The 27,968-nt window shown below is 44.2% G+C and overlaps 3 protein-coding genes, 1 non-coding gene and 1 pseudogene across 20 annotated transcripts in view; 1 reads left to right on the forward strand and 4 right to left on the reverse strand.

Annotated features, from left to right (window-relative positions):
• The window catches only part of PHKA1 (phosphorylase kinase regulatory subunit alpha 1), a 130,288-nt gene extending 128,770 nt beyond the window's left edge, over positions 1 to 1,518 (reverse strand). For 16 of the 17 annotated variants that reach the window (XR_013412552.1, XR_013412553.1, XR_013412551.1 and 13 more), the window contains exon 1: positions 1,017 to 1,518. Coding sequence is in view for 11 of the 17 variants with exons in the window: in XM_077987607.1 (XP_077843733.1) it covers positions 1,017 to 1,094 (78 nt within the window). In the remaining 6 variants the exon portion in view is untranslated. 17 annotated transcript variants of the gene reach the window in all.
• On the forward strand, positions 1,093 to 27,963 carry LOC144338522 (uncharacterized). Its single transcript, XM_077988410.1, has 5 exons — positions 1,093 to 1,102; positions 1,213 to 1,469; positions 5,514 to 5,589; positions 27,333 to 27,440; positions 27,799 to 27,963. Exons 1-5 carry the CDS (start codon positions 1,093 to 1,095, stop codon positions 27,843 to 27,845), a joined length of 498 nt encoding a protein of 165 aa, XP_077844536.1. The 3' UTR covers positions 27,846 to 27,963.
• Positions 9,707 to 12,250, reverse strand: LOC144338785 (uncharacterized). The gene is made up of 3 exons (XM_077989492.1): positions 12,011 to 12,250; positions 11,049 to 11,484; positions 9,707 to 9,734 (listed from the first exon to the last, which is right to left on the reverse strand). Exons 1-3 carry the CDS (start codon positions 12,138 to 12,140, stop codon positions 9,707 to 9,709), a joined length of 594 nt encoding a protein of 197 aa, XP_077845618.1. The 5' UTR covers positions 12,141 to 12,250.
• LOC114675289 (small nucleolar RNA U3) lies at positions 22,583 to 22,798 on the reverse strand. The gene has a single exon (XR_003726362.2). It is a non-coding gene; the product is annotated as a small nucleolar RNA U3 (small nucleolar RNA).
• On the reverse strand, positions 24,586 to 25,877 carry LOC100427565 (F-actin-capping protein subunit alpha-1-like; annotated as a pseudogene).
• Positions 27,964 to 27,968: the final 5 nt, after the last annotated feature.

Here is a 27,968-nt window from a genome sequence, read left to right on the forward strand (position 1 = left end):
CTCACAGTTACCTTTTTTTTTGGTGTGGTGAGAATACTTAAGATCTACTCTCTTAGCAAATTTCAAGTATACAATACAGTATGATTAACTACAGTCACCATGCTGCTGTACATTAGATCCCCAGAACTTACTCATCTTATAACTGAAACTTTGTGCCCTTTGCAAATGCTATCTTGCATAAGGGGTAAGCAGTGGCTGAAGCCTTTCAAGTCTGAAATGTGGGTATTATTAAAGGCACAATTAAAGGTATTAAGTGCATTTATAATGGGTATTATTAAAAGAAAGTTTTAACTTTCTAGTTAGAAAGAATGAACTAGTGAACTAGCAATGAAAAACCAGCAGAAAGGAGCAGAAAAAAATATGTAACAGCCTATACAAAGTGCCTCTGACCTTCACAATAGTCTAGTCTTAAAATGGAAATGTTCCCTTCCCTCTTTTATTTGGGGGAAGGGGAAGGAGATGACACGCAAACCTGGGTGCGTGTGTTTGTATGTCAATAAACAAGTGACAACACTTCTTGCAACTCTGCTCCTGGAACCCTGCTATGGCCTGGGGGGAGCTGGAGAAGGGTGCGAAGCCGTGACTGGAGGCTCCTGGCTAAAGGTGCCTGACCGACTCTGTTCCTGGTCCAACATCTACCTTTCCTTCAGGGTCCTTTACCACCTCCCCAGCTAGGGGGCGGGAGAACCTGCTACAGACACAGACACACACACACACACACACGGAGGGGGCGGGAGAACCTGCTACAGATACAGATACAGATACACACACACTCACGTGGAGTTCATGCAAGCTCTCTGTCTCTCTCTCTCTCTCTCTCTCTCTCACACACACACACACACACACACACAGATACAGATACACACACACTCACGTGGAGTTCATGCAAGCTCTCTCTCTCTCTCTCTCTCCCACACACACACACACACACACACGGAGTTCATCCAAGGTCTCCGTCCAAGCTATGACACGCTACATTCTCGCTCGGTGATTACGAGCGACACCCCTGCACTTACCTGATGGCACAGGATGGTCTGTTGCACCAGCCGAGCGTAGCCGTCCAGCCGGACCCCGGAGTTACTTCGGCTCCTCATGGCGAGACGTTACTAATCGTCCTCTGAGAAACAGCCCGGGTGCCACCGGAGCCTTCGGTCCCTAAGGAACAAGTATCCAACGCTGCTCCACCCTCGTGGTGGGAGGCCTGAACGCCAGGCGCGGCAGAGCCCTCCCACCGCTCAGGCCTGGCGCTGCGGGTTCCGCGTAGCTCTCCGGACTCCAGCGGCCTCCGGGGCCCACCACGCGCCAGCACTAGCACCGGCCTCCCACGGTCTAGAGCCCCACCGCAGCGCCCCAGTAGCCACTCCTGCCCCCTTAGTCCCGTCCGGCCTCCGCGCGTGGCTCCTGCATCCTCCGCTCAACCCCGGGAGACCTCCACGGCCCACAGCCTCCGGCCCGGCCGCCGCCAACAGGTCAGCGACCGCTGCGCCGCCTGCACCTTGCGGGAGACGCGAGCGGTAGGCGGGGCGGGAGCGGCGGGTTCTGGCAGCTGCGCGCTGCGACCCGGGGGCTAGCCCGCCCCGGGGCCGAGAATGTGTCATCGTAGGCAATGTGCTTTCCGAGGTTTATTTTCGAAACACCTCAGATGACTATTTCAGTTTTCCACACTTGCTGTGCACACCGGACGTTGAGGAGGCTCTTCTTTCTTCTACAGGACTAGTTTTATACAGGAACCTAAAGCAAACTTCAAAACTGAAAGACACGCTTGTGTTCCAGGTCTAAAGACTTGGATTTCTGGGTCTTTATTGTATTTTAGATTTTGACTTTAAAAGCTCAGATTACACGCCTCACTTCCAGCCAGACCTATCAAACAGGAACTCCCTGGGGTACTTTACTCCTTAGTAACTGGCGAGTCTGCGGGCTTGGGAGGGAGGAGGCAATGGTGCGCTCTGAGGAAGCCAGTGCCCCAGGCGGGGAACAGCTGGGAGCTGGCGGGCCCGGAAGGCGGCGTTGGCAGGACTCGAGCTGAAAGAGATCCTATAACTGCTTTGGATGGCTCCCTCGTGCGCACGTAGGTCACAAGGCTGAGGCAATAAAGATTCAGCTGAAAATAAAGTGGAGAAGGAAGGCTGCATAAGAAGCTTGGAGGCCGCTCGCGGTGGCTCACTCCTGTAATCCTAGCACTTTGGGAGGCCGAGGCGGGTGGATCACCTGAGGTCAGGAGTTCGAGATCAGCCTGGCCACCATGGCGAAACCCCATCTGTACTAGAAATACAAAATTAGTCCGGCATGGTAGCGCGCGCCTGTAATCCCAGCTACTCGGGAGGCTGAGGCGGGAGAATCTCTTGAACCCAGGAGGCAGAGGTTGCAGTGAGCCGAGATCATGCCAATGCACACTAGCCCGGGCGACCGAGTAAGACTCCGTCTCAAAAAAATAAATAAAAATAAAATAATAAAAGCAGCTTGCAATGGCCGGGTGCGGTGGCTCACTCCTGTAATCTCAGCACTTTGGGAGCCTGAGGCGGGCGGATCACTTGAGGTCAGGAGTTCGAGACCAGCCTGGCCAACATGGAGAACCTCCCCCCACCCGATACAAATACAAAAATTAGCTGGGCGTGGTGGCGTGCTCCTGTAGTCCCAGCTACTCGGGAGACTGAGGTAGGATAATTGCTTGAACCTGGGAGGTGAGGTTGCAGTGAGCCGAGATTGTGCCACTGCACTCCAGCCTGGGAGACAAGAGTGAAACTCCGTTTCAAAAAACGGCAGCAGCTTGCAGATAACGCTGCTTACTGGCTTCGTGGAATCAGTCTGCAACCACTGGGGCGGCCCGGCCGGGACCCCAGTGCCTTTGCTCCGTTCATCTCCGGCCCCTCCCTCTACCCCCACCTCTTGCTCTCTGCTTATTCAAACCTTGCAAACCTTTCAAGTTTCTGCTTAAGTACCACCTATTCACTGAATCGCGGGATAAGAGAATTAGACCGATTGACCTCAAGTTCTAAGCCTTCCTTAGCCACCTCATCCAGGCCACGGTGACTTTGCATTTTCGTTTATCTTTTTATTTCTCTCCTCATAAGCTCCCTCAATTCCTCCCCAAAACCTCCGCCCAATTTAGCATAGAGGCAGGCACCTAAGAGGTGACTAGTAATTTGGTAATGATCATGAGGAAGGAGGGAATGCTTAAGAACTCAAATCTGGGACTTTCGGGTTCAACAACCAGTCAGTGATACAGTTAGATATCGTGACACACTTAGAATTCTCAAGCATATGCTTTCCATTGCAGTCATTCGCCACGCAAATGCAATAACTGGAAAATAACAAGCCACTTCAAAATCTAGGTGCACAGTGGAAGAAAAAGTCTTTCCACGGAAAGCAAGTGCATCTTGGACTTGCATCTTTTTTTATTTTTATTTTTTTGAGACGGAGTCTCGCTCAGTCGGGCAGGCTGGAGTGCAGTGACGCGATCTCCACTCACTGCAACCTCCGCCTCCCGGGTTCAAGCGATTCTCTCCTGCCTCAGCCTCCCGAATAGCTGGGATTACAGGCGCCTGCCTCCACGCCCGCTAATTTTTGTATTTTTAGTACAGACGGGGTTTCACCATGTTGACCAGACTGGTCTCGAACTTGGACTAGCATCTGGATCATCCCTGCTCTGCCCCTAACTCGCTGACATCTTCCCCTCAGCTGTAGCCTCAGAAGTCGTTTCTCTACCCTTGTGGCCCCTTCGAGCTAGAGCCTCTCTTTTTCTTCGCTTCACCATCATTTAAACATGTTTACGAAACATTAAATATTTATATTTATGTTAAATCTTAAATATATTTATATTAAATATTAAAGTAATACACACTAAATAAAACATGGAAAGTATAGAAAAGTAAAACAAAGAAAATATTTAAATCACCCATAATTCCTTCACACAAACACCTGTTAATATTTTAATTTATTTTTCCAGCTCTTTTATTTCTTCTGCATAGACCTTCCCCACTCCCCTTCAAGCTGTTTGGAAGTTTGAGTAGATTAGGTATGGCAAAGGTAGGGTGTCACTACAAAAGACTACTGGCTGGCTAACAAGAGGTCTTGCTGGATGGCATTGCCTTGGTGCTTTTTCAACCTCGGTCCAGGCTGGACTTTCAGTCTTGCAGTCTCAGAAACTGGATCTGTTCAGTGTCCCAGAACTAGTGGAGTCAGGAGGCTGACTCGTGCTGATTACCTCACGGGACCTGACGTATGAAAACCAAGATGCTAGTTGATAATGAGAACTAGAACTATGACACCGTTTATATTGGCCTGACCACCACATTTCCTCCCTTTAATAATGAGCAGCCTCACCAAATACCAGGTGCTGTTTGCTTTGTACGCTAACTGTATGAAGTAGGCACTATTGCTAATCCCGTTGGAAAGATGGAGAAACTGACAAGTCTGCTGTGTCCATGTTGGCCTCACTGATTCTCCTTTTCTACACTTCCATGGCTTACTGACACATTCTTTCCTTAAGCATGTCAAATTATCAAATGACTTATAGCCAAGACTTGCCAGTGGAAGGCATTACGTTTCGTGAAGGTGATTTTTCTCTGATTCATTATACAATCACTTTATAGTGTGACTCTCAAATAAAATTGTATTTCCAAGTTCCTGAGACAATTTTATTGTTGCTCCCTTATATTACTGAAATTTTTTCATCATACCAATTTTTTAAAATTCAAAAAGTTTAAAACTTCACATTATAAGCATTTTACATTTTACATTAATGTCTCTACTAATCTTCCTTCTAGTAGATGTTCTACAGTTTGCTTATTCTCATCATAATAAAAAATAATTCCTTTATTATTTAATTTCTTGAAAAAAAATAGTCCATACACTATTTCCTTTTCATTATTTCCCATTCACTCTCTTTAAGAATTATTTTTTAAAAATTATACAGGTAACATATGAATGCACTCTCAATGAAAAATTTTGAAATGTTGAAGATTAGACTAAAGTTCCCTATGTCTATCACCCTCTGTCACAGTCCCCTTTATCTCCGTTCCCAAAGGTAACCACCATTATTAGGTTGGTTTGTATCCTTCCAGATTTCTATGGATTTACATATATATGTAGAACTGTATATAAAATATGTAGTGTTGTTTTCTGTGTATTCATGTAATATGAACTGTATTATACTGTACCTACATTTTGCATATTGCTTTATTCACTCAAAATTCTACCATGAAGATCTAGTCCTGTTATTACATAGATAGTTACCTCATACACCATGATTTATATAGGCATTCCTTTATTGGTAAGCATTTAGTTTGTTTCTCCATTAGAACTCTTGAAAACAGTACTTCAGTAAACATACATATATGTCTTCTTGTGAATGCATAGAGGTGTTTGGAAATGTGCATTTTAAATTTTGATATAAATATAGGGCATCTTTTAATTTTTATTTTCTTGAATACTAATGTCATTGATCATCTTCTAATGTTTGTTTTAGTTTAATTTATGTTTATTTATTTAGTTCATTTTATTTCTTCTTCCAGTTAAAACCTGTTACCAGAAAGGGGTCTCAATGCAGACTCCAGGAGGGAGTTCTCAGATCTCGTGCAGGAATTCAAGGTGAGTCACAGAGCACAGTGAAGGAAGCAAGTTTACTAGAAACTACTCTGTTACAGAGTAGGGTGTCCTCAGAAAGCAGGCAGATGAACGCACTGTCTTTGTTTTAGGTTTTTCTTATGTAGCGGTCTTGTCCATGTAAAGACTAAACCAATCTGTGTCTATGTGAGGGTGAGCAGACAGCATGACAAAATTTATTCTTCTGTTGATTTAAAGAAAACTATCCTTGACATTTAGTGTGTGAAGACGTCAATGCATAACTATATCTTGAAAATGTGTATTGTTATGGGTATTGGTGAAGGGGTGGCCTGCCCCTCCACACCTGTGGGCATTTCTCGTCAGGTGGGACTAGAGACTGAGAAAAGAAAGAGACACAGAGACAAAGTATAGAGAAAGAAAAGTGGGCCCAGGGGACCGGGGCTCAGTATAAGGAGGACCCTCTCCGGCACTGATCTGGTGAGTTCCCTCAGTATTTATTGATTATTATCTCTACCATCTCAGAGAGGGGGATGCGGCAAGACAATAGGGTAATAGTGGGGAGAGGGTCAGCAGGAAAACATGTGAACAAAGATCTCTGTGTCATAAATAAGTTTAAGGAAAGGTGCTGTGCCTTGATGTGCACCTATACAAACATCTCAGTGCAATAAAGAGCAGTATTGCCCCTAGCATGTCTCATCTCCAGCCCTAAGGCGGTTTTCTCCTATCTCAGTAAATAGAACATACAATCGGGTTTTACACAGAGACATTCCATTGCCCAGGGACAAGCAGGAGACAGATGCCTTCCTCTTATTTCATCTGCAAAGAGGCCTTCCTCTTTCACTAATCCTCCTCAGCACAGACCCTTTATGGGTGTCAGGCTGGGGAACTGTCAGGTCTTTCCCTTCCCAGGAAGCCATATCTCAGGCTATCACAAGGGGAGAAACCTTGGTCAATACCTGGCTTTCCTAGGCAGAGGTCTCTGCAGCCTTCCGCAGTATATTGTGTTCCTGGGTACTTGAGATTAGAGAATGGAGATGACTTTTAACAAGCATACTGCCTCCAAGCACTTTTTTAACAAAGCACATCCTGCATAGCCCTAAATCCATTAAACCTTGAGTCAACACAGCACACGTCTCTGCCAGCACAGGGTTGGGGCTAGGGTTACAGATTAACAGCATCTCAAGGCAGAAGAATTTCTGAGTACAGAATAAAATGGAGTCTCTTATGTCTACTTCTTTCTACATAGACACAATAACAGTCTGATCTCTCTTTCTTTTCCCCACATATTGGGACATCGAGACTTTCCACTGTTATAGGAGTGTCCCCTTGTAAGTGTCTTTGTTGGAACCGAACTGTCGATTCCCTCCTGGGCAGGGGTCGCCGCGAAGGATCACCGACACGAGATTCACAGCAGAGAGTTATTTATTACTAGCGCGCTAGGGTCCCAAGCTCTAAGTTGGCCCTGGGACCCCGACTGCTTGTTACAGGCTGTTTATATAGGCAAACACAAGTTCAAACACAGCTTATGGCGCGAAATTCAAACAAAGCTTAAGGCGCAAAATGATTGGGTCTAGCTATGGCCTGAGCAAGGTGTCTTATGCTAATTGGTTACAGCAGGACCTTATGAGGTTTTTTTCCTGGAGTTTTTGATTCCGGGAACTTCGAGGCAGGGTGGGACCCCCGGAATTGGCAGGGTGGGACCCCATGAGGTTGTTTCCCGGAATTGGCAGGGTGGGACCCTATCAGGGTGGGTCCTTATCGAGGCAGGGTGGGACCCTATCCAGAGCCACCTGGTGTTAATTTTTTTCTATATGAGGCCTAGTTTCTAAGTTTTATGAGGCCTAGTTTCATTCCCTCCTCTTTTTGTGTCAGAGGCTCAATCTTGAGCCTCTTCTTCAGTCCTGAGGGTCTGGTATTGTTGGGTTAGAACCATAGCATGTACTATGTTTAATCTATTTTTAATAAGGGTGAGTAAGCGGTTGAGTATGCATGGCCCGAAAGTCAGGATGAGCGTGAGCAGGATGAGGGGTCCTAAGATGGTGGAGATTAGGGTGCTAAGCCAAGGGGATTGGTTGTACCAATTTTCAAACCAATTCTGCTGAGATTCTCTCTCTTTTTTTCTCTTGTCTAATCTTTCTCTTAGTTTTGCCATAGAATCTTTAACTACTCCTGAATGATCTGCATAAAAACAACATTGCTCTTTCAGGGCTGCACAGAGCCCGCCCTCTTTCAGAAAGACAATTTCTAGTCCTCGTCGGTTTTGTAATACAACTTCAGACAGAGAAGTCAAGGACTCTTCAAGTTTTGTGATGGATTGTTCTATGGCTCTAAGGTCTTCATCTATGGCTACTCTAAGTTGTTGCAGATGATGGTTACCATGCACTAGGGCTGCTGTCCCGGTCCCAACTCCAGCCGCTACCCCAATTCCTAACATGACGGCGAGGGTGAGGGAGATAGGTTCTCTCTTTGGTCTAGTATGAGTTTTTTGCTCATACCGGAGATCAAAGGAGTCTCCAGAGTGATAGTATACTCGGGGAACAACTTGTACCAACACGCAATAGTGGGTGCCACTGCTAAAAACGGCTGTGGATACACAGGGGGTGAGCCCAGTGTTGCAAGCCCACCAGTCCGTCTCGGAGGGGACCAAATAGTGATTGGAGCTGGGTACTGTCAAGGTTACATTACAAAGATGCTGATGACTAGGGGGCACTTGGCCTATGCAGGTTCCCGACCCAGAAACTTCAGCCAGGGTTAGTTTTCTTTGTTGTTCCCATGCGCATCCAGTAGGATTGGCGGAGTTAGTGAAATTATTAGTGGAGGCAATGCCTTCATAGTAAGGGGGGCCTGTTGCCAGACATAGCCAGCAAGAGGAGGTAAATTCTGGCTTTGTCTGGTTTAAAGTGAAATAGGAGCCCTTTATGAGATTTAGGAGCCTGTCACCTATTCCCAGGTCAAGGGGCCCACGGGTGACGTTTTGGGCTGAGGGTGTATATTTAGAGGAGGTGGAGATTAGAGGCGGGGAAGTGCTTTTAGGAGCTCTTGGTTGGGGTTCTCTTGGTGCAGGAACCAGGGGCTTCCTTGTTTCTGATAAAACTTGGTTTGGTCCTACTGCGACAGGGGCTGTGATAGGGTTGACTATTAATTTGATTTGGATAGGGATTCCATACAGTGGCTTTTGGTATAAATATAGGCCCCATATTAACCCGGATATCCAACGGTTATCAGATTTTGCTGCATCTTCAAACTTGATGCGGACCAGATTGCAAGTTTTTGAATATCGGGTTCTGGTGCAGCGCTGGACAAAGGACATGGTTATGTACCAGGGTTTCATGGCCCATTTCCATTCTCCATCATTAGTAGTTATACAGGACCAACTAGCGCAAAACAGGGCATCTATTTCTCCACAAGTTTTTCTCATTTCTCCTGTCCTGAATCCGGGACAGGCATAGAACCCGTTCCGGCTTACGGACACCCTTCTAGCCTGTTTTCTCCATTCTCCCCTTTCCATGTCATCTATCTTTGCTATTTTGTCTAGGTTGAAATAGAGGTCAGGGAACCAAGTCCCCATAGGAGCAATTTTTGAGGTTTTATCTAAGACCTCATGAGTACTAAAATCAATTACCTTCCAGGTCAGGTTATATGGCCGGTGGGGGTTATTACTGTCAGCGACGCAGGGAAGGAGGGCTAGTAATAAACAAGGGGCTAGATACGAGAGAGTCTTATCTTGAGCGGGTCCTCGGAGCGTCGGAGTCTCCATGTCTTAGGTGGAGTTGGTCCGGGCGTCTCTGGAGCAGCCTTGGCGTGGGATGCATGGATCCAAGTGGAGATTCCATCAACCTTTATGGCTGTGGGCGTGGTCAGGAGAACAATGTAGGGTCCTTTCCACCGAGGCTCTAGTCCTTGAGTGCGATGCTGTCTAACGTAGACAGAGTCCCCCACCTGGAAGGGGTGACTGGTCTGTGGATGTCCTGGTTGGTACAGTTCTGCCAAGGGGGCCCAGATTTGGGCCTGTACTGCTTGGAGTCCTTTTAGCCGGGCCTGTAGGTCAGTCTTAGGATCGGAGGAGGAGAAGGAATTCAGCAAGGTTGACAAAGGGGGAGGTCCTCCATAGAGGATTTCATATGGAGTGAGCCCAAAACGGTTAGGCGTATTTCGGGCCCTTAACAGAGCTAAGGATAGGAGGCGTCTCCAATCTTTTAAACCAGTCTCTAAGGTCAATTTAGTAAGGGTCTCTTTTATTGTTCTATTCATTCTTTCTACCTGTCCTGAGCTCTGGGGTCTATAGGCACAATGTAATTTCCAATTAATCCCCAATATTCTGGCGAGCCCCTGACTTACCTGAGAAACGAAGGCTGGCCCGTTATCTGACCCAATTACCTTGGGAAGTCCGAATCTAGGAAAGATTTCTTCCAAAATTTTCTTGGCTACTATGTGTGCCATTTCTTGCCGGGTGGGGTAGGCTTCTACCCATCCTGAAAAGGTATCTACAAACACCAGTAAGTACTTATATCCAGCATAGTGAGGTTTTACTTCAGTGAAGTCTATTTCCCAATAGACTCCTGGGCGGTTACCACAAGTTCGTTTCCCTTCTGGCACTCGGGTAGCCCCAGCGTTTACCTGCTGACAGACCTTACAGGCAGATGTCACTTGTTCTACGAGGGTACTTGCCTTTGGGATTAGAAAGTCAGTTTTTTCTGGCCGGGCGCGGTGGCTCAAGCCTGTAATCCCAGCACTTTGAGAGGCCGAGACGGGCGGATCACGAGGTCAGGAGATCGAGACCATCCTGGCTAACACGGTGAAACCCCGTCTCTACTAAATATACAAGAAAATTAGCCGGGCGAGGTGGCGGGCGCCTGTAGTCCCAGCTACTCAGGAGGCTGAGGCAGGAGAATGGCGTGAACCCGGGAGGCAGAGCTTGCAGCGAGCCGAGATCGCGCCACTGCACTCCAGCCTGGGGCACAGAGCAAGACTCCGTCTCAAAAAAAAAAAAAAAAAAAAAAAGAAAGTCAGTTTTTTCAATCAGTAATTTTAGCTTTCGATTACTCAAGTGTGTCCAGGCATGCATTTGCTGGATCATTGCCAGGGCCTCCTTTTGGGGAAGGACTATTTTTCCTCCTTTTTCCCAGTTTTTAGTGTCTTTGTTTTCTATAGCCCCTATGGCTTTTGCTTCTTCCTGGTCTTCTGGGGTATAAGTATGTTCAATAGTTATGTGGCTGGTTTCGTCAGGTTCTGTGGCTAGGGTCAGTACTTCCGCCATGGCGGCTTGCCTGGCTACTTGGTCAGCCTGTCTGTTTCCTACTGCGACTGGATCCTGTCCTTTCTGATGCCCGGGGCAGTGAATTATAGCCACTTCTTGAGGAAGAAAAAGGGCTTTTAATAAGGCAATTATTTCAACTTTGTTCTTGATTTCCTTTCCTTCTGAGGTTAGGAGACCTCTTCTTTCATAGATACTTCCATGAGTATGAGCCGTTGCAAAGGCATACCGGCTATCAGTATAAATGTTAGCTTTCTTTCCCTTGGACAGCTCTAGGGCCTTGGTTAGTGCTATTAACTCAGCTTTCTGTGCAGACGTGCCAGGAGGTAGTGATTGTGCCCAAATGGTGTTGTGGCCATCTACTACCGCCGCTCCCACCCTCCGGGTACCTGAGTCAAGGTAACTGCTGCCGTCTGTGTACCAGGTGTGATCCGCGTCTGGGAGTTCTTGGTCTTTAAGGTCTTCCCGTGTTCCATGGGTCTCAGCCAGTACTTGCCGACAATCGTGTGGGCTTGGTTGGTCTTCTGGTACCGGCAGCAGCGTAGCAGGGTTTAGGGTGACCAGAGGGCCAAACTGGACGTGGTCCGTGTCCAGTAGGAGGGCCTGGTAGTGGGTTAGGCGTGCGTTGGTTATCCACCGGTCCGGGGGCTGCCGCACTATGGCCTCTAGAGCATGTGGGGTAATAACAGTCAGTGGCTGCCCAAGGGTTAACTTAGCAGAGTCCTTGACCAGCATAGCGGTGGCTGCCATGATACGAAGACACGGGGGCCAGCCGGCCGCCACAGGGTCCAGCTTTTTAGACAGGTATGCTACCGGTCTGTTCCAAGGCCCTAATTTTTGGGTCAAGACCCCTTTGGCAATCCCTTGCCTCTCGTCCAGGAAGAGGGTAAAGGGCTTTGAGGTGTCCGGTAACCCAAGGGCCGGGGCAGACAAGAGTGCTTGTTTTAGTGCCTCAAAAGCCAATTGATGCTCTGTCTGCCAGGTGAAAGGGGTGCTTTCCTTGGTGAGTGCATAAAGGGGGGCGGCCAGTTCAGCAAAACTGGGTATCCACAAGCGACAGAACCCAGCAGTTCCCAAGAATTCATGTACCTCCCTGGGATTTCGTGGTGGTGGAAGGCGAGCCACTGTCTCTATGCGCCCAGGGGTGAGCCACCTTTTCCCTTCACTCAGGATATACCCCAGATATGTTACCTTGGTCTGACAGAGCTGTGCCTTCTTGGCGGATGCCCGGTATCTTTTTCACCCAGTGCCTGGAGTAGATTCCTGGTACCTTGTATACAGATTTCTCTTGTAGGAGCAGCCAAGAGGAGGTCATCCACATACTGGAGTAGAGTCACTTCTGGATTTTGGGTCCGGAAGTCGGTCAGGTCTCGATGAAGAGCCTCATCGAAGAGAGTGGGAGAGTTCTTGAATCCTTGGGGAAGCCGGGTCCAGGTCAGTTGGCCCGAAATTCCTTTCTCAGGATCCTTCCACTCAAAGGCAAAGAGTTCTTGGCTTTGGGGGGCCAGAGGTAAACAGAAGAAAGCATCTTTTAAATCTAATACTGTATACCAGTTATAGCCTGGTTTTAAGGTGCTGAGTAAGTTGTAAGGATTGGGGACCGTGGGATGGATGTCCATGGTTCTTTTGTTAATTTCTCTCAAGTCTTGGACAGGCCTGTAATCCTGAGTACCAGGCTTTTTTACTGGCAGAAGAGGAGTGTTCCAGGGCGAGCGACAAGGTCGCAACACTCCGAGTTCTAGAAATTTGTTAATGTGCTGCCGAATTCCTATATGAGCCTCTCGGCTCATGGGATATTGCTTGATAGACACGGGCACCGCCGTGGGCTTTAAATCAATTATGATTGGGGCTTGATACTTAGCTAGTCCGAGTCCTCCCGTTTCCGCCCAAGCTTGGGGAAAGTTTTGCAACCAAACATCGGGGAGGCTAGTGATGACTGGAGCGTCGAAAAGCCGATGCTCATCTTGCAGAGACACAGTTAAAATTTGGATGGGCTGACCGTCCCGATCTAATACTTGGGCCCCAGTCTCGGAGAAGTGGATTAGGGCTCCGAGCTTGGTCAGAAGATCTCGCCCTAGGAGGGGGTAGGGGCATTCAGGTACCACCAAGAAGGAATGTGTCACCATTCCTTGTCCAAGATTAACTGTCCGGTGGTTAGTCCACTTGTGCAATTTTCCCCCTGTTGCCCCCTGGACCCAGGATGTGCGGGAAGACAGGGGCCCGTCTGCCTTTGTCAAAACTGAATGTTGGGCCCCTGTGTCCACCAAGAAGGTGGTGGGATGCCCCCCTACAGAGAGAGTTAGCCGGGGCTCGGGGGGGGCTCCAGAGCCTTGACACCCCTATTCGCTATCTTCACCTAGGGTGAGGACAGCAGGAGGTTTCTTTTGGTCTTTAGGACGCTTGGAGCAATCTTTGATCCAATGTCCCCGTTCTTTGCAGTAGGCACACTGGTCTTTTTCCACTTTTGGCCGCCTCCGCTTCTCTCCCTCTCTCCCTGGTCCTTTCTCTCTCACAACTGCCGCCAGGATTTTTGTTAAATGCTTATCCCTCACTCGGTCCCTACAATCCTCTCGCTCCATCTGTTCCTTCGCTAACCTGGCTTCCTTTTCCTCAGGGGTTTCTCTCTTATTATACACTTTTTCTGCCTCCCTAACCAATTCCTGTAATCCATAGGTTTGGATTCCATCTAGCCTTTGGAGTTTTCCTTTGATATCTAATGCAGCTTGGTCTATGAATGCCATAGCTACGGTAGCCTTATGTTCTAGGGCCTCTGGATCGAATGGGGTATACATTCGGAACCCTTCCAGAAGCCTTTCCATGAAGGCTGCTGGGCTTTCGTCCCTTTCCTGAGTTATGGTCCTTACCTTGGCCAAATTTGTGGGGCGCTTTCCTGCCCCTTTGAGACCCGCCAACAGAGCCTGGCGATAGATTCAGAGACTCTCCCTACCTGGTGCCGTTTCATAGTCCCAGTCTGGGCAGGTGAGGGGAAATCCCTCGTCTATTTCATTGGGAAGTTGGGTTGGGAGGCCTCCTGGTCCTGGCACATTTTTCCGGGCCTCCAGGAGGACTCGCTGCCTTTCTTCAGTGGTTAGGAGGACCTGCAAGAGTTGCTGGCAATCATCCCAAGTGGGCTGGTGAGTGAGGAGAATGGATTCTATCAATGAGGTTAGGGCCTGGGGGTCTTGGGAAAAGGAAGGGTTATGGGTTTTCCAGTTGTAGAGGTCAGAGGCAGAGAAGGGCCAGTACTGGACCGTGCGATTGACAGTACAGAGGGAAAAAGGGAGGATTGCCAAGTGGAAGGGCCATCTGGGTCCTCAGTCCGCCGCAAGCGGAGACGTGGAGGTGTTGGCGGCAGTGTCCGAGGGGTGAGCTTGGGCGGGGCTGGAGAAGGAGACGGGGTGGAGGGAGGGGCCGAGGGAGAAGTTGGAGAAAGGGTAGGGGCCGAGGGAGAAGTTGGAGAAAGGGTAGGGGCCGAGGCGGTAGAGGAAAGAGCTGGGGACAAGACAGGGGGCAAGGGTGAAGCATAAGGTGGAGGTCCCAGAAGGGGGTTCTGAGGTGGAGGAGGCAGGGGGTCAAGAAGGAGGAGATCCCTCTGGGGTTCATCTGGGAGGACTGGCTTAGGCGGGTCCGGATTCCGATTCTTTGGGGCTTCTAAGGCAAGGAGGGTAGATTGGGATGGGGAAGGGGAATGGAGGAAGGGTTTCACCCAAGAGGGAGGATTTCGGACCAGATCCTCCCAAATAATTATGTAGGCCACCTGGTCCTGGTGTCCGAGTGGCCCAGGATCCATCACTTTTGCTTTAACCTGCAAGATAATTGAGAGGTTAAATGTTCCGTCCCGGGGCCACTCCCCATGGAGGGTTGGCCATTCGGACGAGCAGAATGTTTTCCATCGTCCCTTACGGACTTCTACAGAGAGGTGGTGGGCTCGAGCCCGGACGTGAGAGAAGTGAGTCAGGGTTAGAGACAAAGGAGTCGTCAACGTCTGTCCCATTTCGTCCACGTATAACAAGGACAAAACGAAAGTAACAAAAATAAAGACCAGACAAGTAAGGAGAAGCCGCGCGGCCAGAGAGTGGCGCCACAAGATCACAAAATATTCAGACAGCAGGGGCGGCCTGCCTACAGATTTGAGGAGGCTGACTGAGTCGTCAGCCTTCTCCCAGACTACCGCCAGGGCGTCCCCTGGGGCGTAAGTGGGAAGGTGCCGGACACGTCTGTCCCCCTTCCCCACTTAATTCAGAAGGAGTACTCCCCAGAGTTCAGAGTTAGCCGGCAAGACAGACAGAACAAAACGAAAGTACCTGGTGGGTCCGTTCAGTCAGCAGTCCGTGGCACGGGCCAGATGGGTCTCCGCCGGATGGGTCGGGGGTCCTCGGACGACCCCACTTCCCGGCCAACGCACCAAATGTTGGAACCGAACTGTCGATTCCCTCCTGGGCAGGGGTCGCCGCGAAGGATCACCGACACGAGATTCACAGCAGAGAGTTATTTATTACTAGAGCGCTAGGGTCCCAAGCTCTAAGTTGGCCCTGGGACCCCGACTGCTTGTTACAGGCTGTTTATATAGGCAAACACAAGTTCAAACACAGCTTATGGCGCGAAATTCAAACAAAGCTTAAGGCGCAAAATGATTGGGTCTAGCTATGGCCTGAGCAAGGTGTCTTATGCTAATTGGTTAGAGCAGGACCTTATGAGGGTTTTTCCTGGAGTTTTTGATTCCGGGAACTTCGAGGCAGGGTGGGACCCCCGGAATTGGCAGGGTGGGACCCCATGAGGTTGTTTCCCGGAATTGGCAGGGTGGGACCCTATCAGGGTGGGTCCTTATCGAGGCAGGGTGGGACCCTATCCAGAGCCACCTGGTGTTAATTTTTTTTCTATATGAGGCCTAGTTTCTAAGTTTTATGAGGCCTAGTTTCACAACTTATATATTCTGGACTTTAACCTTTTCTCTAAAATAAATGTAAAAGAGATATCACACATGTTTTCCTGTAAGTGATTTGTCTATTAACATTATTTATGATGTCTTGTTTTCATATAGCTTTTATTTTGAATGAAGTCAAATTTATGAATCTTTTCCCTTTTGTCTTAAATTAAAAGGCCTTTGGAGTGAGTTGAACAGTGCCCTCCACCCCCACAAAGGATATGTCCACCTAGAACCTGTGAATGTGATATTATATGGAAAAAGAGTCTTTGCAGCTGTAGTTAAGGATCTGGAGATGAGATCCAGTCAGATTTTCCAACCGGTCCCTAAATCTAATGATGAGCATCCTTATAGGAAGAGGATATGACACACAAGAAGAAGGTAGTGATGAGAAGACTCAGGCAGAAATGGGAGCGATGTATTTACTAGCCAAAGAACACCCAGGACTGCCAGCAGCCACCAGAAGCTAGGAAAAAGGCATGGAATGGATTGACCCTCAGTGCTTTCAGAAGGAACCAATCCTGCTGACACCTTGATTTAGGACTTCTGGCCTCCAGACTGTAAGAGAATAGTTTTCTGTTGTAAGCCACCCAGTTTGTGGTAATGTGTTGCAGCAGCCCTCAGAAATGAATAAAGTCAACCCTGTCTCTACTAAAGTACAAAAATTAGCCAGGCACGGTGGTGCACATTTGTAATCCCAGCTACTCTGGAGACTGAGGGACAAGAATCACTTGAACCCGGGAGGCAGAGGTTGCAGTGAACCAAGATCATACCACTGCACTCCAGCCTGGGTGATAGAGTGAGATTCTCTCTCTCTAAATAAATAAGTAAATAAAAATCTTCTTGCCCCAAGATCATGAGTAAATGATCATTTATCTCATATTTTTATTGTTGTGCTTTTTATCTGTAACTTTTAATTCCTCTGTATTTTTCTAAATGGGTCTAGACAGAAATTTAGCTTAATATTTTCCTAAATGGTTAGCCAGTTATGCTAACACCATTTACTGACTAATTCTTTTCCCTTGATTTGAAATGCTGCTTTGAGCATACTCATGAGTCTGTTTCATCAATCTATTTTTCTATTCCTTCACCAATATTGTACAACTTTGGAATTTTAGAATCATCGGGTCAGGTTCTAAGGAAATTACTTTTGGGTGAGTCCGGGTCTCACTCTGTCACCTAGGCTGGAGTGCAGTGGCACAATTATAGCTCACTGCAGCCTTGAACTCTTGGGCTCAAGCAATCCTCCTGCCTCAGCCTCTCAAGTATCTAGGACTACAGGTGCATGACACCATGCTCCATTAATTTTTTCATTTTCTTGTAGAGGTGGGGTGTATATTGTGCAGGCAGGTCTTGAACTCCTGGCCTCAAGTGATCTCCCTTCTAGGACTTTCAAAGTGCTGAGATTACAGGTGTAAAGCCACCATGCCCAGTCGAAAATTCTGATTTTTATTGTGATTGCATTGAATTTGTAGATTTGTTTGGGGAGAATGGACATATTGACAGTGTTTTGCTTTCCTGTCTACAAAAAAATGTACATTTATTTATTCGGAGCTTGTTTCATTTCTTTCGGTAAACTTTATATTTTTCTCCAAGAAATTTGTCAGGCCTCTGAGTCCAAGCCAAGCCATCGCATCCCCTGTGACTTGCACGTATATGCCCAGATGGCCTGAAGTAACTGAAGAATCACAAAAGAAGTGCAAATGCCCTGCCCCGCCTTAACTGATGACATTTCACCACAAAAGAAGTGAAAATGGCCGGTCCTTGCCTTAAGAGATGACATTATCTTGTGCAATTCCTTTTCCTGGCTCATCCTGGCTCAAAAAGCTCCCCCACTGAGCGCCCGGCTAATTTTTTGTATTTTTAGTAGAGACGGGGTTTCACTGTGGTCTCGATCTCCTGACCTTGTGATCCGCCCGCCTCGGCCTCCCAAAGTGCTGGGATTACAGGCTTGAGCCACCGCGCCCGGCCTTGTCTTTTAAATCTTAATGACCCTTGTAGTGGGGATAGTGGTTATCACTTCTTGCTCCTGACTTTGATGGGACTAGGTGTAATATTTCACAATTAAATAGGTCTGCAGTAGGTTTCCAGAAGACACCATTATCACATTAAAATAGTTTCTTTTTCTCCTTGGCTTCCTAAAACTTTACTATTAATATTATTTTGAAAGAATGTTGAATTGTATTGGATTCTTTTTCTGCATGCATGGAAAAAACTACGGTTTTATTCCTTTACTTGGCTAATGTGTGAATTACATCGATATGTTTCCTTATTTTTATTCCTGAGCTAAACCACACCTGATCACGATAAACACACTAGATTTAATACACACTAGATGCAATTTTGTAATATTTTATTTATAATTTTCAAACCTTTGTTTTTAAATTATGTCAGCCTATAGCCTTCTATTTTTACCAGTCCTTGTTTCATTTCAGTATCAAGATTATGCCTGATTGTAAAATGGCTTTGATAGTTTCCCATCTTTTTCTTTGGAACTGTTCAGATGAAATGAAAATTATGTGTTACTTGCAGTCTTGGTGAAACTTATCTGGTAGAACTTACTCACTTGCTGCCTTTTTGAGAACAGGTAGATTTTTGAAAATCATTTCAATTTCTTCTCTGGTTATGGCAGAGAATAATGCAATAGAGAGTCGAGGTTATTATCAAGATTTTCAACTTCTTGGGTCAGTTTTGATAATATTTTCCTAGAAGCATGCCAATTTAAGTTGGCTCAGGGTTTCTCAATCTCAGAATTATGGACGTTTTGGGCTGGCTAATTCTTGGTTGTGGGAGGCCGTCCTGTGCATTCTAGAATGTTTAGCAACATCCTTGACCTCTACCAACTAGATGTCAGTAGCACCCTGCCCCACCACCCTCCCCTGCCCCCTGCCATTTGTGACAACGAAAATGCCTCCAGATATTGCAAAGTATTCTCTGGAGGTCAAAATTTGTCAGTATAAAGTTGTGTGAGGTTTTGCATGTAGTTCTTAAGTCGCTTCTAAATCTGAATCATGTCCCCTTTTGTATTCTTGATGTATTTCATGGACATGCCAAGAAATTTGTCTATTTTATTAGTCTTTTCCCAGACCAGCTCTTAATATTATTGATCAACTATATCCTTATTTTTGTATTCCTTTGTGACCTACCTATTAAATGGAAAAATTTTAAAAAGATTTCATTACAAAAATAGAATGTACAATACAGTGAACCTTACCACCTTGCTTCAACAATTGTCAGCTCTTGTCTAATTTTGTTTACGTCATCCATACCTTCTCACCCTCTCCTTTCCCATATTATTCTGAAGCAAATCCCAGATTGTATATTCTTACAACCATAAATATTATGTACCTACAAAATTAAGAAAGCTTTATTAAATATAACCATGCACCCATGATTACACCTAAAATACAATTTCTTAATATTATCAAATATCCTTTCTTTGTTCAAATTTCCCAATGTTTCATAAATGCTTGTGTATGTGTGTGTGTGTGTGTGTGTGTGTGTGTGTGTGAGAGAGAGAGAGAGAGAGAGAGAGAGAGAGAGGTTTAGTTTGTCAGAATCAAGAACCAATAAGGTCCATGCATCACATTTGATTCACATGCTTCTTAAGTCTCTAAGTCTTTTGAGCCTTAGGGGTCCCTTCTTATTTTTCCTTTTTTTCCTAGGAATGTGATGAATAAATCAAGTTTTTTCTCTTGTAGGGTTTCCCCAGTTGAGCTTTGCGGATTTCGTTCCTATTGGTAACCATTTAACATATTCTCTGTCTTCTGTATTTCCTACAAATTGGTGCTTTACGTTAGAGGCTTTATCAGATTCAGGCTCAGTTACCTTGGCTAGACTGCTCATAGGGTATATGGAGTTCTCCCATCAGGAGACACATAATATCTGGTTGTCCCTTAATTCATTAAGAGTTGCAGAACAGTGATATCCTATCATTCTATATTCATTTATTAGCTGACTTTTTTTAAATAAAGAAAACTTCCCTTCATCTGCTATTTGGAACCTACCAGTACAGTTTGCATAAGATAGGCAGGATAAATGCTTGACTCTTTCCCTTTATTTATTGGTTTCCAAAATAATGAGCTGGTTCCCTATCATCTTTCAAACGTGACCAATTTTTTCCCAGTATTATCATAAGCATATAAGTTTAAACATTTGATGTATTTCAATCCGTTAGTTAATCTCCTTATTGATGCTCAAATTGTCCAGCAGGACTTTGGCCAGTGGGAGCCTCTACACCCTGGCTACTGTGTCCTTTTGACAGAACCCTATTGGTCTGTGATAGCCTCCTTGCTTTCTGAGACTCCAAGATATTGGAGGCTCTACTTGTCCATTTCCTGCCCCCAGACTAGACGTCAGCATTTCTCCTAGGATCCCTGGTTCCTTTTATTGTGAAATGGTTTTTGGAGAAAAAATCTGGGCTCTGGTCATTATGATCTTTCCAATCAAGATTCAAGGCTAAAGAAGTTTTACTTCACCTCAACAATCTGCATCGTCTTTCTCCCACAAATAAAATCCTAGTTCTCAAGACAACAGCAAACAATCTGTGTTATCATCTCACTCATCTGTGTTTTCCTACCATATACAGATAACAGTTTCAGAGTAACAATACCAGCTATGCCACCAAAAATATGATTACTACAAAGAGTTTAAGATTCTTTTGCAGATATTTTTGTCCCTACCTTAAGATGTATCCTGTTAGAATATACATCAATGTTGTTGTGTTTTAAAGTTACTTTATGTGTGATTATGTTAGCTTCTGGATACACAGGTTCATTTGTTTCATTTTGCTTTTGACTTAAAATATTTTATTTTTAATTTTTGTGGTTACATAGTAGGTGTATATATTTATGGGATATATGAGATATTGTGATACAGGCATACAAAGTATAATAATCATATCAGTATCAATGGGGTATACATCACCTCCAGCATTTATCTTTTATGTTACAAGTAATCCAATTATATTCTTTTAGTTATTTTAAAATGTACGATTAAATTATTAACTATAGTCACTCTGTTGTGCTATCAAATACTAGATCGTATTTATCCTTCCTAACTATTGTTTTAGAATTGCTTTTCTAAAAAGGTATGTTAAAATTGTGTAATATACTTACATGGTTCCAAAGTCAACTCTACAGAAGGAGGTATACTCAAAGAAGACTAGCTTTTCACCCTGCTTCTTTATGCTATTTGTTCCCACCCCCATAGGTAATCACTTTTCTTTTTATCGTGGCTTATCTTTCCCTTTTAAATTCAAATATATATTGTATTTTTAAACAAAAATATATATAAAGGAAGACATAGGATTATATATACACACACACACATTTATTTATTTATTTCTCTTCCCTTACGTAGCTGGTATGATATTATACACACTTTTATCCACCCTGCTTTCTTTAAAACAAGCAACACATCTTGGGCATCACTCCCTCAGAGAACGTAGAGATATTCTTTGTTCCTTTTCAAAACTGCACAGTACCTCATTTTGTGGACATACCAGACCTCTATTAAGAGAACATTTGAGTTGTTTCCAGTCTATTGCTGTTATAAATAAGGCTTCAACAAATAGCCATGTGCATATCTATTCTGATAATTGTCTTTTAGTTGATGGATTCCATATGTTTAAATGTATTATGATTGCCGTATTTGGAGAGCTTTTTCTACCATCTCGCTTCGTATTTTCTTTTTTACCATTTTTTTAAACTTTCTTTTTCCTTTCCTTCCTTCTGTAGGATTGATAATGCTTTCTATATTCCCTTTTGTTCCCTACACTGGCTTAGAAACTACAGTTTGCATTGCTGTTGTTTTGGTGGTTGCGCTTGTTTTTAATATGTACACTTAACTGTAAAATGTTTTAATACATGTAACATAATTCAGTGTTTCTATTCTTTGAAACATGACAAGGTTTGTTGCATACTTTATGGACTCATTGAACAACCCTCTTTCTTCAGCTAGTTTTCATTGCCTAAAATGTTCGTTTCATCTTTTAGCTCACCTTTTCTTGAATAAGTAATACATTGATATGATTCAAAAACGGAAACAACAATGAAAGTTATAGAGTGAAAAGTCTTGCTCCTATTCCTCTCCTATCTTTCCAGTTCACTCTACCTTCCCCCAATCAGTTAATCCCTGTAAATGCAATTTTTTTCAGGGTTCTTTTTTTTTTTTTTGAGACAGAGTCTCACTGTTAGCCAGGCTGGAGTGCAGTGGCACGATCTCGGCTCACTGCAACCTCTGCCTCTCGGGTTCAAGCAATTCTTCTGCCTCAGCCTCCTGAGTAGATGGGACTACAGGCACATGCCACCACGCACATTTTTTTTTGTTTTTTTGTTTTTTGGTATTTTTAGTAGAGACGGGGTTTCACCGTGTTGGCCAGGATGTTCTCGATCTCCTGACCTCGTGATCCACCCGCCTTGGCCTCCCAAAGTGTTGGGATTACAGGCGAGAGCCACCATGCCCGCCCGGTCTCAGGGTTCTTTACGTAGCATATATACTCTTATTTTACCTCCTTTCTTACATAGTGTATTATACTGTGTTTGGCACCTTGATTTTTTTACTCTTAGCAGTACATCTTGGAGATCTTTTCATATTGGTACAAATACAGTTTCCTCATTCTTTTATATGTCATAGTATTTCACTGTATGAATGATTCTTAAGTTATCTAACCAGTATCCTGTTGAGAGATACTTGCATAATTTCCAGTCTTTTGCTGTTATAAAAAAACTGAAATTAAGAACACTGTATATATTTTATATGTGTTCAGATATATTGGCAAACACTCAAAAATCGAATTGCTGGTTCAATGGAAATGCTATATTTGTAATTTTTTAAATACCATTCAGACTGCGTTTTCTACCTCTTAGTCTCCTGATGGAAGAGAAGAACAATTATCAATGGCAAATGGCAGTTTCAGCGAAGCAACACCAACAGCTGGCTTCCCACTCACTAGAGAATGCTGTGCCTCCTCCTTGTGGTTTCTGACGCCTTACACATTCAGAGAAACTATTCTAGTAATGAACTGAAGAAATGATCCCTGAAAGTATAGTCTTTATTCTTAGTTTTGATAGATAATGCCATATTGCCCTTTATTGGAGTTTATACTACCCATTAGGAATGTATGAGAGTGTTTACTTTTCCACAGCCTTGCTAATAAAATGAGTTATTAATTTTTGGGGTGGTTGCCAATCTTAGTAATTGTATTTTGCTTCTTTTTTTTTTTGAACAAAATGGGTACATTTTTGTTAGACTACCTGATACAGAAGATAGCGTGGTATGGATGGATAGCATGAATAACAAATGATACCAATGCACTTTATTTGAAATAAACAAAAATGCCTACACAGCTCAATGGGCCACTTGGAAACAAACTGTTGCTTGACTGTGTTACTGAGCAAAAACAAAGTCAAAGCACAAACACCCTTCTTTTTTGACATGTATTTGGAGATAGGTAGGAAGACACTACCTGGTTCTTTTTTTTTTTTTTTTTTTTTTTTGAGACGGAGTCTCACTCAGTCGCCCAGGCTGGAGTGCAGTGGCGTGATCTCGGCTCACCGCAAGCTCCGCCTCCCGGGTTCACGCCATTCTCCTGCCTCAGCCTCCGAAGTAGCTGGGACTACAGGCGCCCGCCACCACGCCCAGCTAATTTTTTGCATTTTTAGTAGAAACGGGGTTTCACCGTGTTAGCCAGGATGGTCTCGATCTCCTGATCTCGTGATCCGCCCGCCTCAGCCTCCCAAAGTGCTGGGATTACAGGCGTGAGCCACCGCGCCCGGCCTGGTTCTTTAAAAAACTGTTCTTTCCTTAAGGCCTGCTCATAGAAGTGTGAACAATGTAAATGAACCCGTCATTTCCAATTATAATATCATATCATATCTATGTCAGCTGTGTATTCTGAGATCACACACAAACCTGTGTATAACCAATATACCTGGAAAGAGCTGCTATACCACAGTTATACTTGAGTTCTTGGCAGGCAGGACAGAGGAACAGTAATAGGGAGTAAGTTTTACATCCTGTTTAGAATCACCACTATTCCCTTAAATGACAGGTTAGAATAGAAAGATGCTACCTGGAAGTTATCCTTTTTACTTTGGTTCATTTTTAGTTTTTGTTCATGATTTACATAGTTGCTTGATTCATTTGCTTATAGCACAATCCTGCCACAAAGTATAAAAGGGTAGGATACTTATTATTTCTTCAACATCTGCATTTTTCAAGTTTTTAAAAACAAATGGATAAAACTCTGCTAAAAATGCAGATGTCTATAACTTCAGTGGTATTGGATGGGAAGGAGACAATGAGGGAAGGGAAAAAAAAAAAGCAAACACGTTCATGTGCAGGGAATGTGGTTAAAGCCTTTGGATTTAAAAACCTGTTTCTCAGAAAAGCTGTCACTTCCTTTGTCCTCCAAAAAAGGACCTGAAAAGTCCCAATCCAAACTTTGGAAAACTATAGTTATGAGATGCTATAAATGTTCAAAGCAGTCAGAAGGAGAAGGATGAATGTGTCTTTTATTTAGCTATAGTTCGTAGCATAGCCACTTTAGCTGTTAGTGGATCAGTAAAAACCACTGAATTACCAGAAGTGCTTGGAAGGATAGGGGTAGAAAGTAATGAACATAATACCTTATGTAAATCAGTAACAGGGTTTCCTGGCCCAGGAAAACTTTAAACAGTAAAATGACTCTAAAGTAGATCTCTGTCTCCAACATTAAGTGTAGCAGAATTAACAACAACCAAAACATTTACATGTAGATCTAGTGATAACAGAAAATTACAAGGCAGAGAGCATAAAAGAATCAAGACCATGCTATAGATTCTACAGTATTCTATGAAGCTAGAAAAATTTGAAAGCCTTAGCAAAATATCACTCTTGTTTATAAATCACTTATTTATCATATGACGACACGTTGAATCCTTGTCTTTCCTCATACTGAAGAATCCTACATTCAGTCTTTAAGCATTCTGCATTTCTTTGCCAATCTGGTAGCTGAGTATCTTGTTCCAGTCAATTTTCCTCCGGGTAACTGGAAGCTGCCAGTGCAAGGCCTAGAATGTGGTATCTGACATTGTTTGAGCGTTTTCACTAATTGCTGTCTGATAGTCACTTTCTGCATTCCCTGTGATTTTAATAAACTCCTTGGCAGTTTGGACTTCATTCGAAACAGTTAGTGAATCCTGTACATCTTTATGACTAACCAACTGAACATTGCCATATTCATAATAGTGAATCTTAAGCACTCCAGCCACCTGGGCTGTAGGAGGTGTGATGATGAACTTCCACTCCAATGACCACTTCAGAAGTTTTAAGGCTGAAACTGGTGGCTTTCAATGCATGCAGGAATAGTCTGTTGCCCATCTATAGTTTTAGCATAAACAGTACAGAAGACGCTGGAATAATGATCTTTCACGTAGGCTCTTAAAGCAGGGTCACTGGATTCTCTCCAAGACTTCAGACCTCCATCTACTTCCTGTGGCTGGGGCTCACTTGCTTTTTTCCATACGTGATCAAATTTAAAGGAAATTTTGTTTCTTGGATCTAGAAATCTGCTATTACCTAGGTCAGAGTGCTCTGCAATTAAGACCTGTTCTGGGCCGGGCGCGGTGGCTCCAGCCTGTAATCCCAGCACTTTGGGAGGCCAAGACGGGTGGATCACGAGGTCAGGAGATCGAGACCATCCTGGCTAACACGGCGAAACCTCGTCTCTACTAAAAAATATTTAAAAAACTAGCCGGGCGAGGTGGCGGGCGCCTGTAGTCCCAGCTACTCCGGAGGCTGAGGCAGGAGAATGGCGAGAACCCGGGAGGCGGAGCTTGCAGTGAGCTGAGATCCGGTCACTGCACTCCAGCCTGGGCAACTCCAGAGCAAGACTCCGTCTCAGAAAAAAAAAAAAAAAAAAAAAAAAAAAAAGACCTGTTCTTCATATCCTTCTCTGTCTTCACAGACGTGAACTGATCCTTGTTATGCTGGGCACATGCTTGTGCTGCCCCTTCGCTGAGAAGAGTGTCATTATTAAGTATTAAACATCATTGAATACTCATTAAATTCCCATAGGGGAGCATGAGTGATGAATTTAGCAGCTATGCACACCTTCTCCTCATCCAACACTCAATCCTCAAAGTCAGCCATCTTGGGCTGCTCTCTGCATTTTTCTCATTATGAGGATGAGCCTCTTTGGGGGCCATTTATATTTTCCTTTTCTGCCTTTTGTCTACTCATGAGGCTTGCCTATTTTTCTATTGGGCTGCTGGTCTTTTATCGAATTCTAGGCCATCTTTTATGGCATTTGAATCTTGAATCATGGTTAGGAAGGCTTTCCCTGAAACTCGGGTTAGAAAAGAATTCTTCCATGTTTCCTTCGAGTGCTCTTTGTTATTATTTTCTACATTTAAATAATTGATTCCTCTCTGATTTATCGTGAGGTACAGTGTGAAGTATGAATCTACTTTATTTTTTTTCAGATGGCTACCTAGTTGTCACAACAGTTTACTGAATTGTTCACCTTTTCTCCAACCAATTTAAGATGACACATTCAGTCAGAAGACACATTCATCCTTCTGCTTCTGACTGCTTTGAACATTTATAGCATCTCATAACTATAGTTTTCCAAAGTTTGGATTGGGACTTTTCAGGTCCTTTTTTGGAGGACAAAGGAAGTGACAGCTTTTCTGAGAAACAGGTTTTTAAATCCAAAGGCTTTATTTATTTGTTTTTACTTATGGATATTCTATTCTGTTAATTGGTCTGTATTTCTAGTTATGTAACAGTATCCTTTGCTTTTAATTATCAAAGCTTTAAAATGTTTTTTATCCTTTGTTTTCTCCCCTTTATTCTCAATGTAGTGTATTATGTTAATGAATAGCACAGTAATGTAATAATAATTATTATTAACACAAGGGAAATAATAGAATGAACTTTTTGGTCAGGCACTTGTCATTTATTTTTTAATTTTTAATTTTTTTATTTCCAACTTTTATTTTAAGTTCAGAGGCACATGTGCAGGATGTGCAGTTTTGTTACATAAGTAAACATGTGCCATGGTGGTTTGCTGCACAGATCATCCCATCACCCAGGTATGAAGCCCAGCATCAACTAGCTGTTCTTCCTGATCCTCTCCCTCTTCCCACCTCCCACCCTCCAACAGGCCCCAGTGTGTGTTGTTCTGCCTGTCATGTGTCCATGTGTTCTCATCATTTAGCACTCATGTATAAGTGAAAACACACTTTAAAATATTTTAATGTCTGTAAAACTACAGACGGTAAAACTACGTCATACAGGGTAGCAATAAAGCTCAGTAACATAGGCAATTACCCATAGCAATGATTTGGTGGCATTACATTATAATGCATGATATTAATATAGTTTGAGTGCTTGTCCCCTCTAGTTCTTGGGTTGAAATATAATCCCCAATGTTGGAAGTGGAGTCTGGTGGGAGGTGTTTGGGTCATGGGGGCGTATCCCTCATGAATGGCTTGGTGCCCTCTCCATGGTAATGAGTGGATTCTCCCTTTGGTAGTTCACACCATAGCTGGTTGTTCAGAAGTGCAGAACCTCCCCTGTCTGTCTTGCTGCTTCTCTCACTAGGTGATGCATCTGCTCCCCCTTCACCTTCAACCACGATTGTAAGCTTCCTTAGTCTCTCACCAGAAGCCAAACAGATGTGGATGCCATGCTTGTACAGCCTGCAGAACAGTGAGCCAATAAACCTTTTTTCTTTGTAAATTGCCCATACTCAGGGATTCCTTTCTAGCAATGCGAATGGGTTAACACAGATATGTTCAATGTTTACTTCTCCTTGGTATTGCGTAGTTCAATGTCCTATGCAGAAATTACAATAACACAGTGTGTTAATGCGGCATTTCCTGCAATCCTTACACAATAATCTGTGATGCATTGCCTCAGGTGTTTTATGTCTGATTTTCACCAAATAAACCTATTCCTTTAATATACCCCAGCAAAGGTAATCAAGGTGGTTCAATCTGCTATATATAGTAATATTATATGCATGTACCGTATAACATATTTTTTTTTTCAAATTTGATGCTTTCAGAAAAACTAGAAAAGACCAAAATACTGCCACAGATCGGAAGAGACTGAGGAGCTAAGGACAACCAATATGCAGCAGAGGACCCTGGACTGGACTGCAAAACAGGAAAAGAACTTTTTTAAAAAAATGGTGAAATCCAAATAAAGTCTGGGGTTTTGTTCAAAGTAATGTAC

Source organism: Macaca mulatta, chromosome X (genome assembly GCF_049350105.2).
Source record: "Macaca mulatta isolate MMU2019108-1 chromosome X, T2T-MMU8v2.0, whole genome shotgun sequence".
In the NCBI taxonomy this organism is placed as follows: Eukaryota; Metazoa; Chordata; class Mammalia; order Primates; family Cercopithecidae; genus Macaca; species Macaca mulatta.